The sequence below is a fragment of the Lacerta agilis genome, chromosome 7, assembly GCF_009819535.1.
Source record: "Lacerta agilis isolate rLacAgi1 chromosome 7, rLacAgi1.pri, whole genome shotgun sequence".
Taxonomy (NCBI): domain Eukaryota; kingdom Metazoa; phylum Chordata; class Lepidosauria; order Squamata; family Lacertidae; genus Lacerta; species Lacerta agilis.
Window position 1 is genome coordinate 854,288 of NC_046318.1, and position 12,485 is coordinate 866,772.

The 12,485-nt window shown below is 44.1% G+C and overlaps 1 protein-coding gene across 3 annotated transcripts in view; it reads left to right on the forward strand.

Moving 5' to 3' along the window:
• The first annotated feature begins 1,549 nt into the window (after positions 1-1,549).
• The window catches only part of ADCY2 (adenylate cyclase 2), a 113,558-nt gene continuing 102,622 nt past the window's right edge, over positions 1,550-12,485 (forward strand). For 2 of the 3 annotated variants that reach the window (XM_033154095.1, XM_033154096.1), the window contains exon 1: positions 1,708-1,810. In XM_033154095.1, the coding sequence (XP_033009986.1) occupies positions 1,808-1,810 (3 nt within the window). In that variant the 5' untranslated portion in view covers positions 1,708-1,807. Of the gene's footprint in view, positions 1,811-12,485 lie in introns of all 3 variants that reach the window. The other variant, XM_033154094.1, reaches the window with a different exon arrangement.

Here is a 12,485-nt window from a genome sequence, read left to right on the forward strand (position 1 = left end):
TGAAGAACAACAGGCTCTGGGGGGCAGATGGCTTTTATTGAAAGGGCTGGTGCCATGCTGTTTTTATTGTAATTATCTGTATGCTATACAGTGTTAACTCTATCAGTGTTTATTTTTTATGACTGTTATTTCCAATGTTTTTATCTGTTCTTATTTTTATCTGTAAGCTGCTTTGAGTTCCCTACCTACCTATTTCAGGCGCCACCACTGGGGGTGACCTCTACAGCTCCATGATGGGACAGCTCCCCTTATCCAAAGTACCTGTATGTCTTTCTGCTCTGCTGCACATTCGCCAGGAGGAGCCAGCTAGGCAGCCTTTCTGCGCTATTAGTTGTTTGCATGAGCGCTGCTCTGAGACAGAGGACAGCAGAGCCCTGTGGACAGGCGTCTCTCAGCCGTCTGATTAAATCTCTTCAGAGCTGCTATCCTGGACATTTGGGAGTCCAGGATAGGCTGAATCCAGAGAGGCTTCCTCCTGGATCGGAGCGAACACGCTCCTGTAGAGGTTGCAATCCATCCCACGCAATTGTCACCCAAACAAGTGGCACTTGGGCTGCACTCCTATACTCACTTACTCGAGAGTAAGCCCCACTGAACTCAAAGGGATTTTCTTTCGATTGCCTAGGATTGTCCTGCTTGGGGCGTGGATACAGGATCTAGTTGCGGGAAGCACAGCAGCTTGCTCGTATTCGGACCAGTGCGCTCCGAGGCACCGCAGAGGAAGCTTCGGCACTAATGGTTTCGGCGCAAGGCGACCCATTTCACGCGTCGCAGTTGATGGAGAGCTCAGTCAGTAGAGCATGAGCCTCTCAGGGCCGTGGCGTTCCAGCGGGTTGGACTAGATGACCCCCGGGACCCCTTTCAACTCTACCGTTTCTGTAACACATCGAACCCGCGAAGTGCTTGTCATGGCTGTCGGCGTCCGGAATGAATCCACTTGCGCAAACCGCAAAAACCGGGGCGAGCGAGGCTGCAGAAGCGCCGAGTTGTGCGCGGCACACGCTCAGATAACACCGTCGCCAATTGCGGCGCCCACCTCCCACTCGCGGCCGCGTTCGCAGCCTCAGAGAACCGTGGCTTTGGAAGGACCCCCCCCCCGGGTCATCTAGTCCAACCCCCTGCAATGCCGGAATCTCCGAGTCACCCTGGCAGGGCGGGCTGCCCGGCGGCTGAGAGAGCGCGCTCTCGCGTCCAAGGCGGCTGCCGGCGGGGGGCGCAGCCAGTCGGGGGGCGGGAGCCGGAGCCCGCCTTCTCCTCCCGCGTCGGACGTGGCTTTGCCGTTGCCGTCGCCACTCGGGGACTGGCTGTGCTGTGGGCGCCCGCTCGGCCGCTCGCCTCTCCGCCGCGACGGGGCGCGTGTGGCAGCGGCAGCAGCGGCAGCAGCCGAGCGCCCTTTGGCTCCTCGCGGCTCCCCCTCCCCCCCCCGCCCGGCATGCGGACGCGACTGTGGCGCTGCGCCGTCGGGGGCGCCAGCGGAGGCAGGCGTCCTGAGGAGTCGGGCGGCCCCTTCTGACGCCTCGCCGGCCACATCCGCGGCGCCTCGCGCGCCATGAGGAGGCACCGGGACCTGCTGGAGCGCGGCGCGTCCCCGGCCGAGGGCGACGGCGCGGGCTGCGGGGCCCCGGAGGGCGGCGAGGGGCCCCCGCTGCGCCTGTGCTGCCGCCGCCCGCGCGCCCCTCGCCGCGACTGGCTCTACGAGTCGTACTACTGCCTGAGCCAGCAGCACCCGCTGCTCGTCTTCCTGCTGCTCATCGTCCTCGGCGCCTGCCTCACGCTGCTCGCCGTCTTCTTCTTCTTCGCCGCCGGGATGGTGAGGACGCGAAAGGGGCTCCCCGGGGGGCCGGGCCGGGCCGGGCGTCGGGGCTCCTCTGCTCGAGGCTTCTTTCGGGGCCGAGGCGGCGCTCGCTGCTTCTGGGGCGCCCAGCCGCGCGTTGCGGGGAGGGAGGGAGGGTGGGGGCGGGCTCGGGGCTCAGCGGGAGCGCCCTGGCGCCAAGAAAAGGTTGGGGGATCTGAAAGCAGGCTCGGCTCCGTCCCCCCTCAACTTTCAAAAAGAGAAAGGAAGTCCTCCAGCATATGTAGAGTTTATTTTCTTTCCTTCAATATATATATATGTATGTGAATAGTTTCTTCGATGATTTTGGAAAAAATCGTCTCGTTTTATTCTCACATGAATGGGCTGGATTTTAATTTGGAGCTTTATTGATTTTTTTTTTAAATGTTTGCATGATTATTCAGTTTCACACACAAGGAACATATTTTGGTAGCTTTGAGTTTCTAATGAATGGGAAGCCTCAATTCTTGAGAATTTTGGTGCAGGTGGCTTACAGATTTGGCAGCTCTCAAACTTGCCGGAATACCACGATCCAGAGGTTATGGGCCGATAGAGAAATGTTTTGTAAAAAAGCATTTCATGTGATTAAAAATTCAAAAGTAGCCCTGCCTGTATTGCTTTGAAACACACGTAACATTATGATCATGTTTAATTTCTGCATTTTGCAACCTACCACAGTTGATTAGCCGGCAGTCTGATCCCACTCAGATCCACCCCAAGAAAGTCCCACTTTATACAGTGGCATTTACTCCAAGGGAAGTTTGTGAGGGATTGTAGCCTTACTCCTATCTCAGCTTTTTCAGGTTGCTTTTTAAAAAGGATGGTTCTACTCCGCTGTAATCCTGCTTTACAGCTATTTAGAATGTTCTGGTCTGGATTTATCCCTTCTTTTCTGTACTCCAGAGCCTCTGCTGCTTTTTTCCTTTTACATTTTTCATACTGGCAGATAACTTCATAACCTATTTCTGCTCGGGAGATGCAGTTAATTTCAGATAAGCCGCTGTAGCTGTTACCTCATGGTGTGTCTGGCAAAGCAGAGACTCTCCTTGGCCTCCCCCAACCCCTGTGCTTCCTTGCAGTTTGGTGTTTTCAAAGCAGGTTTGAATTGTGACTGCCTTCACATCTGTTTTAGCACAAAATTACTTTGTGTAATCTCTTGGGCAACTTGCATGTATTCATGTAAATAGCAGAGGACACACCTGCTTGGGAAGACTGGGTCCTTTTAGTTAAATATTCTGTTCATGGATCACAAGTGGAATAAACAAAACTGCCAGTCCTCTAGTCCTCAACATAGCTACTTGGAGACATCCCATAGATTTCAGCAGTGGTTCTGGCCAAGTAAGTGTGCTTAGGCTTGCAGTCCAAATTTAATACCTCTAATTCATTTGCTTGGTTTCCTTCCTGCTGACAGATTAACCTTATTGGTATTTGTTGTTCAGGTGGAGGTTTTAAAGCTACAAAAGAGCTTTAACTAACACTCTAAAATGTTTTTACCTCAAAACAGGAGTTGAAGGAGCCACCTCCCTCCATTTTTTATGTTTGGGCATGAGTGCCACAGCCAAGGAAGGTTTGGGCAGACTGGGGAAACCCCAAGGTTTGCAGAAGTGAGAAAAATATTTAGGAAAAAATGGTGTGGGGCATGGGGCGGGGGGGGGGGAGAAGAAGAGGGGGAGGAGGGAGAAGGAAAGGGCTGGGTGGGGTGCCATGGGGGGAGGGGCAGAAACAGGATGGAATGGAGTATTCTAGAGAAAAGGTCTGACTGGCTGAGTGGAGCAGTGAATAAGGAGCACCCCCCCCCTACTGCAACAGCTTGTTATAGGTCCCACTCGCTATCCACGTTTTTCATTTGCTTCAAACAATTAAAAGCTAGTTTGTTGCTTGCATCATTTGCTACGCGTGCAAACAACCCTCTAATTTTCAGCAGAGGGAAACTTTGTGCCATTTGTCGAATTCTTTATTAGCTTGTTCCCAGGGCTCCAGTCTTCTCCATTAAAATCAATGGGAGTTTTTGCTCTTGACTTCTGTATAGGAGCAGGATTGCACCCTCAGCCTAAAGTTCAGAGAAATAAACTGTAATCAGGTGTAGCCCATACACTCAGCCAAAATGCTCATTTCCCCCTCCTGATTGCAGCAATTAGTCAAAGAGATTTCCATTCTTGTGAAGTGTTTCCATGTTCAGAGTGTAATGATGTGAATCGCTGTGAGTTGCAATCTTGTTTATCAGTGAATGTCACACAGAAGAGCTGCACTTGCGCCTTATTAATTTCTCTCTGAACCGAGAGTTGGAATAAATGAGGATTTTCCTACCCATTCTCTGCGCCCACAAAGAAACTCTCACACACTCCTTTTTTGCCTGTCCTTCTCCACATCCCTGGAATTTCCCCCTGCTTTGGAGGAGGGTAGGCAAACCAATTGTGGAAACTAGGTGAGAGAAGACATGGCTGCCTCATCACTGACTGCCTGATTCAGTGGGGAATTTAAAGGCACAGAGCAGATTTCCAGGTTGCAACTCTCAGGGCGACTCTCTCAGACTAGTATACTGTGGGTGTGTGAAGCTCCGGCAGAGTTCAGATGGACTTCCCCTTACAGGGGAACCCTGGGAAATTGCCTTCTGTCATCAGACCTTGATTCTTTAAGCTGGATGGCAGTGATGAGTCCAGGGTGTCTGATAGAGGACTTCCCCAACACTGACTGGAGATGCTGAGGAGGATTGAACCTAGCACCTTCTGCATTGAAACCATGTGCTTTGCCACTAAGCAGTGTCCTATCCTTAGCCTTAGAGTTGTTTATCATTTGGTAACTTTAAAAGTGACCTGTTGTTTTATACATTTCTATTCTGATTTATTGAACTCTGGAAGCAGATAAGTTTTGGTTGATATAAGCATGGATATACCTTACTTAGGACAGATGTCAGCTTTGGTTTCTATCAGTTTTTCACATTTTCCACCTTTTTGCAACAATTTGGGAATTTTGTTTTTTAAATCCCCATGAAAATTTGTCTGCATTTTATTGTGATTTTCTCCTAATGAACACCGTTTGGTATGCAGTTTTGACTAATACAGTATACACATTTTTGCAAGCAATTTTCTGTAATACAATACATGCATGTATTTCCCCCCCCCCCACTCAGATACATGTATTCTCATGCAATCACTCCCCCCTAATTTATGCATTTTTGTACACATTGGTTGGAGAACTACCTTGCAAAATTTGGAGAAGTGCTAATTTCTGAAGGATGCCTTCAGTTTTGGTTCACGTATTGGTTCCAGAAGTACAAGTTAAATAGTTTCTCACTAACATGCAAATAAAACCCGATTCTTCCCCATCCCACCCTCATTTTATAAAATAAGATTACTGCATACTTGATGATTTGGACAGCCCCTGTTTAGGGAAGTTTTTAGTGTTTTATGTTTTATTGTGTTTTTAATCCCCTGTTGGAAGCAGCCCAAATTATTATTATTATTATTATTATTATTATTATTATTAAATGTATGAGCGGACTCTGTTCAAAAACATTGCATTTGAAGGCATATGTAATATAAATTAGAAACTACTTTACATCAGTTTGATAGCAGGACAAAGTACAAAAAGCGATTATGTTCATGTAAATGTAAAATCCAGAATAATATGTCAGCCCTAAAATATGATTGAAGCAACATTAAATAGACAGTGAAAACAAAATACAAGAAGACTGGGTGATAGAGGATAATAGAAATGTCATTCTATGACTCTCAGAGGTGATGTGAGAATTGTACTGATGGCATGAAGTCTAAGATTATGCCTCACGCCTCCAAAGCAGTATTTTTCTGTTGCAACAAGGAGTCTCCATTTGTAAACCGGAAGTGTGCTTGTTTTTTTACCATAGTGGTTAGTCAGTTGGGAATCTGAGTGCTTCACATTTGGAGCAGACTGTTTTGGAGGAACTGCCTAGAAACTTCCTCTGCATCCGTCTCCCATTTTATGAAGGTTTTGCAGAGGAGTTAAATTGGAAGGTGGGGGGGTGCATTTTGGTCAAGGAGGTTTCTGCTAGAGAATTGGGTCACGTGGATCAGGAATGAATGGCCATGAGCCATTGGAAGTTACTTTCTGAGTTTTAATAGACCTTCAAAGTTTATAAATGTTTCTGTGGTATACAGAGCTATGTCAGTTTCAGAGCAGATATAAATCAAAAACACCGAAGCCTGTGAAATAGCTAGAGGTAAGCTAGAGCAGTAGCACAGCATTTCTGTTCAAATTAGACTGATGGTCTTCTCCCATCGCCCTGCTCCAAATATTCTGTGATATGTTCAAGTTCAGTGTATAAAATAATTAGAGGGAGGGTGTTGCCTGCAAAACCCAAAGCTTCCATTGTGGACACCATAGAACTGAAATGCATTCAAAGAGCCTGTGTTGAAAATGCACAATCCCCTTGATCCTGATTTTGTTGTACATCTGAAACATTCTTAGGCTAGTTTAAACGTTTCCCTTGCTGCAAGTGTGTCATCATGGCTGCAGCTCTGAACTGAGGGGCTCTTGAGAGGTAGGGAAGCCACGGTTTGCATTGGCAGAAGCTGGGCAGGCTGAGAGAGGCTGTCAATCACAGAAAAACAGAATAGTGTGGCCCCCTGCAATGCAGGAATTGCAGCAACTCAGGCATCCCTGACAGATGGCCACCCAACCTCTGCTTAAAAACCTCCTAGAAAGCAGAGGCTGCCACCTTCCAAGGGAGTCCTTTCCGCTGCTGAACTGCTCTCACCACCAGAAAGAAGGTTATAGTTTAGTTTGCCTTTGGCATTCCAGGCATGCCATAGGAAGGGGGAGAAAGCTCATTTATACTGTATTTAGGAGGCTTTATTTCCCAATGGCTAGCAGTGAAAAATGGGATCTAGAGAGGGAGAAAGAACTACCCACCACTTACTGTTTTATCCATGAAGTTTGTTTTATGACATAATATTTGTCCTTGGGTTCGTCTTCCATTGGCTGCTGAACCAGAACCTTTGGGTCACTGGACATTTTATACTTAAAAGCTCCCCCCCCCTTTCTGGTCTCTCTCACCCTAGATACTATCAAGGGTCAAGTATTTTATCAGGTATAATTTTCCTTTTGTTGTTTACAATGTTCTGTGCTACATCTTTGCTGTGTCTGAGAATTCATAATTACTAAGTGGTAATCAGAAAGATGAAAGAGAACAGCTGATTATCTATAAATTGTAAGACTATGCAAACTACATTTTAATTCACTGACTGACCATAGGTGTTACAATATAAAAAGTTATGATAATAATGCTAATTTTCATATCATAATTTGCAAAATCATTTGCAATGTAAATCCTGCAGTTACATCTGCTGCATAAATTGAAACATATCCTTCAGCATTTTCATATTCCTATATAATGAGACTATTCTTCTGCCTTGCGTTTGAAATTTGCAGTACATTGTCTACTGTAAATATATCATTCCTGATTTGTTTCTGTGAGTGCATTAATTTTTCTGAGAAATGTAACACTGGCAGTTTCAAAGGAGATAAAACATTCTTGTCTCAAAAATAAGATACAGCCTTACAAATAGCAAGGACAGTCCAGCTGGCAATGGATTTGGCTGTTTTGGCCTGGGTTTAAGCTCAAACCTCCTGATTAAAATCAGAGCAGCTTCAATTTTAGTTGGATGACCTCAAATAAATGTGCAGATTATAAATATCAACACAAATATCACAAAATGCTCCACAACATATAACAGGACATTAAAAAAATATTTATTCAATATGTCCTTCTAGAATGCCAGCTATGGTGATGCAGACTAGTTTATACTTAAAAGTCTATCATAACTCTGGAACAGCATTTAAAAGAGGAAGGTTTATCCTCAAAGCTGGTGGCACAATCTGATAGAACAATCCAGTGCATGTCTACTCACAAGTAAGCCACTGAGTTCAGTGGGACTTACTGGTAGGTAGGTGTGTGTATCGGATTTCAGCCTGCCTCTTTAAAATATCAGTGTGCAGCTTTTGCAAATCCAGAATGGTTTGGAAAGTTACTAATCAATTTCACTTCTAAGAACGTAACACTTTTCTATATACAGTTTCTTAAACATAACATTTCCTGAGGCAACTTTGGAAATGAACATTCAAGGTTAGGAGTGCCATGCATTCAAATGGCATTCTTTTGAAACCATCATATTACTTTCTCTGTGACCAAGTACCTGCATTGCCTCTTTATTACTGATTTACAGTAGAATAATAAAGTGCACACTAAGGAAATCAGGCTTCAGGTTTTTACATATTTTTTTTAAGTGAAAGCAAGCAACATTTCCCTCTGAGCCTCTTCAGAAGCTCATTACAGTGGCACCTCTGGTTACGAACTTAATTCGTTCTGGAGGTCCGCTCTTAAACTGAAACTGTTCTTAACCTGAAGCACCACTTTAGCGAATGGGGCCTCCTGCTGCCGCCTCCAGAGCACAATTTCTGTTCTCATCCTGGGGAAAAGTTCTTAACCCGAGGTACTACCAGCAGGTTAGCGGAGTCTGTAACCTGAAGTGTTTGTAACTCGAGGTACTACTGTACTAACAGAGAAGTGTACTTTTATTTTCTGGATCTGCTTGTGTGTGGCCGAGGGCCGCTCATAATTTCATCCTGACATATATATATATATATATATATATATATATATATATATATATATATAAAAGAACTTCTCACTGTAAATAACCAATAAAAGTGTCTTGCTTTCCATCTGGGCAGCTTGTTTATAATCTTGATTTTTAAAAAATGAATAAATAAGAATTCACTGATTTCCAAGTGCAACTCTTAATCCCCCTGTAAATTCAAGTGTACATTTCAAGGCAGTATAACAGAGCCAGAGTTGCTTTTCTCAATATGTGCTTTATGTTGCTGAGAGCATAATCTGCCTTCCCAAAACAATGATCAAGAAAAATAAGAGGCCAGTTTAGTATATTCTCAGCAGGATGCTGGATGTGGACTTCTCAAATGGAAGTGTTCCTGTTGCAGAACAACCAGGCAAGAGTTTCAGAAAGTAACTTGATCAACAATGTAATGCAATAATCTCCTCCCATTAATTTTACACGTCCCCCTGCCCTCCAATTTCTTTCATTTATTGTTCTTACTAAAGGTTGGACTAGGTAATAATAATAATAATAATAATAATAATAATAATAATAATAATAATAATGTTTGTTTATACCCCTGCCCAACTGGCTGGGTTCCCCCAGCTACTCTGGGTGGCTCCCAACAGAATATTAAAAACACGATAAAACATCAAACAATAAAAACTTCCCTAAACAGGGCTGCCTTCAGATGTCTTCTAAAAGTCAGATAGTTATTATTTCCTTGACATCTGATGGGAGGGCGTTCCACACGGCGGGTGCCACCACCGAGAAGGCCCAAGAGGGAGCTTGGGCTGACGCTTCTGGACCCTTCTCAATAACTGATAGCTGCTGCTCAGTCTGATGCTGGGAGGCATTCTTTGGGTGGCTTCGGCGTTTACACATACAGTACGTGACATATTCTTGGATTGCAATTCCATTATTTACAGGAGTATAACTAGATTTTTTCATATGCTTGTCTTAACTCTAGTCGCTAAAGAATCTGCACAGATATTTTGAATTATATGAGAAAGGCACTTTTGGCATTGGTGGTTTTCAGTAACCTGAAGAGTGGAGAAAATAATAAAGCAATGGTTGAGTTAAGAAGTATAGTATAAAGTAATAGATATTAGAAAATCATGTGGAGGGTTTGAGGGAAGTCACGGCCCTAAAAGGCCAAAATGTTAAACAAATGGAAAGATAAATGTGAAAGTTTTTCTCAGTGTATTTATATAAAAACAAAAATGATATTATTATTTTTTTTTTAAAAAAAGTATGGAATCTTACAAATTAGGAAGAAAGAGAGCTAGTTCTTAAAAAGAGTTTAACTGGCTAGGGCAGTAGCATTTGTGAGACAAATTCTGTACAGGCCTTGTTGTCAATCAGTTAAACATGAGTCAGCAGCATGTTTTTTTCAAATATTTCAGTCCCACCTTACTTTCCCATAACAAGACCCTCAAGGTTGGTAAAGAACATAAATCTCAATAAAACAACAGGAGAACAAAGAAACAAGCACCAAAGCAACACTAACGGCACATCAGCGCAGAAAGCAAATAAATAATGCCAGGCTCCTTCATATTGTGGAAGCACCCTGAAACAAGGGCCCATCTGGACACGGCTGTTTTTACCTGTTGCCTAAAGGTGCAGAGGGAGGTTTCAGCTGGGTTTCCCAAAGGAGTTTCCCACTGTGAGTGCCTAACGTCCTGCCATTTTTGTTGACAGGAAGTTGGCAGGAGGTGCATGACACAGTGGTACCTCAGGTTACAAACGATTCGGGTTACAAACTCTGCTAACCCAGAAGTAGTACCTCAGGTTGAGAACTTTACCTCAGGATGAGAATGGAAATCACGCGCCGGCAGCATGGCGGCAGCAGGAGGCCCCATTAGCGAAAGTGCGCTTCAGGTTAAGAATGGTTTCGGGTTAAGAATGGACCTCTGGAACAAATTAAGTTTGTAACCTGAGGTACCACTGTATTCTCTTCATTGGAAAGTAAGGCCCCCAGCATTATTTAGTAGGCAGACTTGGTTCGGGAAGGCTTTTGGGTTAAATCCCTGCTCAAGCACAAAGTTTACTTTTTGACCTTGGACTGCTAAGATGCTGTTTTGGGAATGAAGTGGGAGACCCTGAGCTCTTTTGAAAGAATGGGATGCAAATAAAATGAGAAAGCTAACTTGATGGGGATTATTTCAGGCGGGTTTGGAAGAGCAGAAGCAGTTGCTCACACTAAGAACAGGACAAGATGTAGCTCTTAAACTACAAAGGAATGTGGACCTGGGATTTTGCAACAACCTTCAGGGACCCCTTTCAGTATTGTCACCTGTGTGTGGCACACAAAATTCCAAGGCAGGTTGTAGGTGCACCTTCAGTTTCATGCTGAGCTGTGGCCATTTGTGTCCCCTTGGCTAGAGTGAGAAGAACCTGCCTTATCCTGAGTTAGACCATTGCTCCATCTTGCACAATATGGTCTATGCTGCCCAGAAGTAGCTCTCCAAAATATCCAGCCCTACCTGAATGTGTTGGGGAGTGGAACCAGGCAGCTTCTGCATGTGAAACAGGTGCTCTGCCACAACAAATGAATTTCCTAATCTAATCCTTCTGAAAGCCTTTATTAGATTGCATCTAGTGAATGTGTTTGGGTTCAGTAAGTGATTTGCATACATTTTGGTCTGCAGTAAGAGAATTAGGAGAATAAAGTAGAACTTTCCAATAATTTTCCTCTCCCCCTTTTCTGCCTCTTCTTCATCTTGTTGGAAACTGGTGCAGGGAGAAGCTTCCCTGGAGAGAGAAAAACACAATTTGTAAGCATCCCGAGTGTGACACTTTTGCAGCGATTACCTTTGCTTATTCCATTTCTCTGTAATGTTGATATTAAACAAAATAGTATGAAAACACATAGTCATCCATCATTTAAAAATAATTTATTTGTACCTGCTTGTCGCCTCCTTGGTATGGAGTTAAAACTGAGCACACATATCTCAAAGGGGATGCTGACAGACAGGAGGGAAGGTAGGCTATTTTGCCTCAGAAACTCAACAGCCAGTCTGTGGGGCAGTGCAGCTGTCACCATGTCCAAAAAGGAAGGAGGATCTTCCTGCAGGATCTTAGGGGGCTTGGCACCTCACCTTTAAAAATACTGGCCTCCATATTTTCCAGCCTCCTCCTTCCTTCCTTTCCTCATGTAGTGGAAACTTCCTCAGCCTTTTTTTTTGATGCTTCATGTTCAGGGAGATATCCTAATACCTTTTTGGAAGGAAGGGATAGGAGGCTTACTGTTAAGATGAGAGTGCAGAGGGGCTTTTTTGCAGACCTTTTCCTCCACTTACCACACAGCAGTGGAGCTTATTCAGCCCCATAAAGTGGGAACGTTCCCCTGCTGGCAGAGGCTGCCCAGTAAGCATGCCAAATCAATATTTGTAAGAGCCTTCCTGGATCAGGTGGAAGGTCTGCCTAATTCAGCCTGGTCTTTCTAGGAGTGGTCGGCCAGATGCTTTGATGCCCATAGACAGGTATGCACAGGACAGTCTTCCCCTTCAATGGTTGCAGTGGACATGCTTCTTCTGCCACAGATCTCTGGCTTAAGAGCATTGCGCAAGTCAGGGTCTGCTTGTAATTGGAGCAAGAAAATATAAAATTGAGCAATTCTTGCCCCCAGAGCATGACATCCGTTACTCAGGAGGTCGTAAAGCAAACTGAAGTGTCTTTCACTGGTCCCACAAGCTATCTGTGTATAAGATTCATAAACAAATAAATATGATGCAAAAGTATATGATCTCTCTTCAGTGTTTTCACCATGAAACATGAATTGCATGAAGTTTAGCTGAATTAGGCCCAGGGTGGATAAAAATCAATGATTTTAAAAAACTAAATCTGATTTTTTGATTTAAATCGGATTTTTTTTTATTTAAATTGGATTTTTTTAAAAATGAAATGCTTTTTGGGGAAAATATATTACCATCCAAAGCTTATTCAATCATGAAATAAAGATTAGTTTTTTAATTATGTAGAATAAGGCTGTATATGTTTAATTTTTTGGTAAATAAATTCCATTAATCCATTCACAATGTCATTTATGTTCTTCCAGA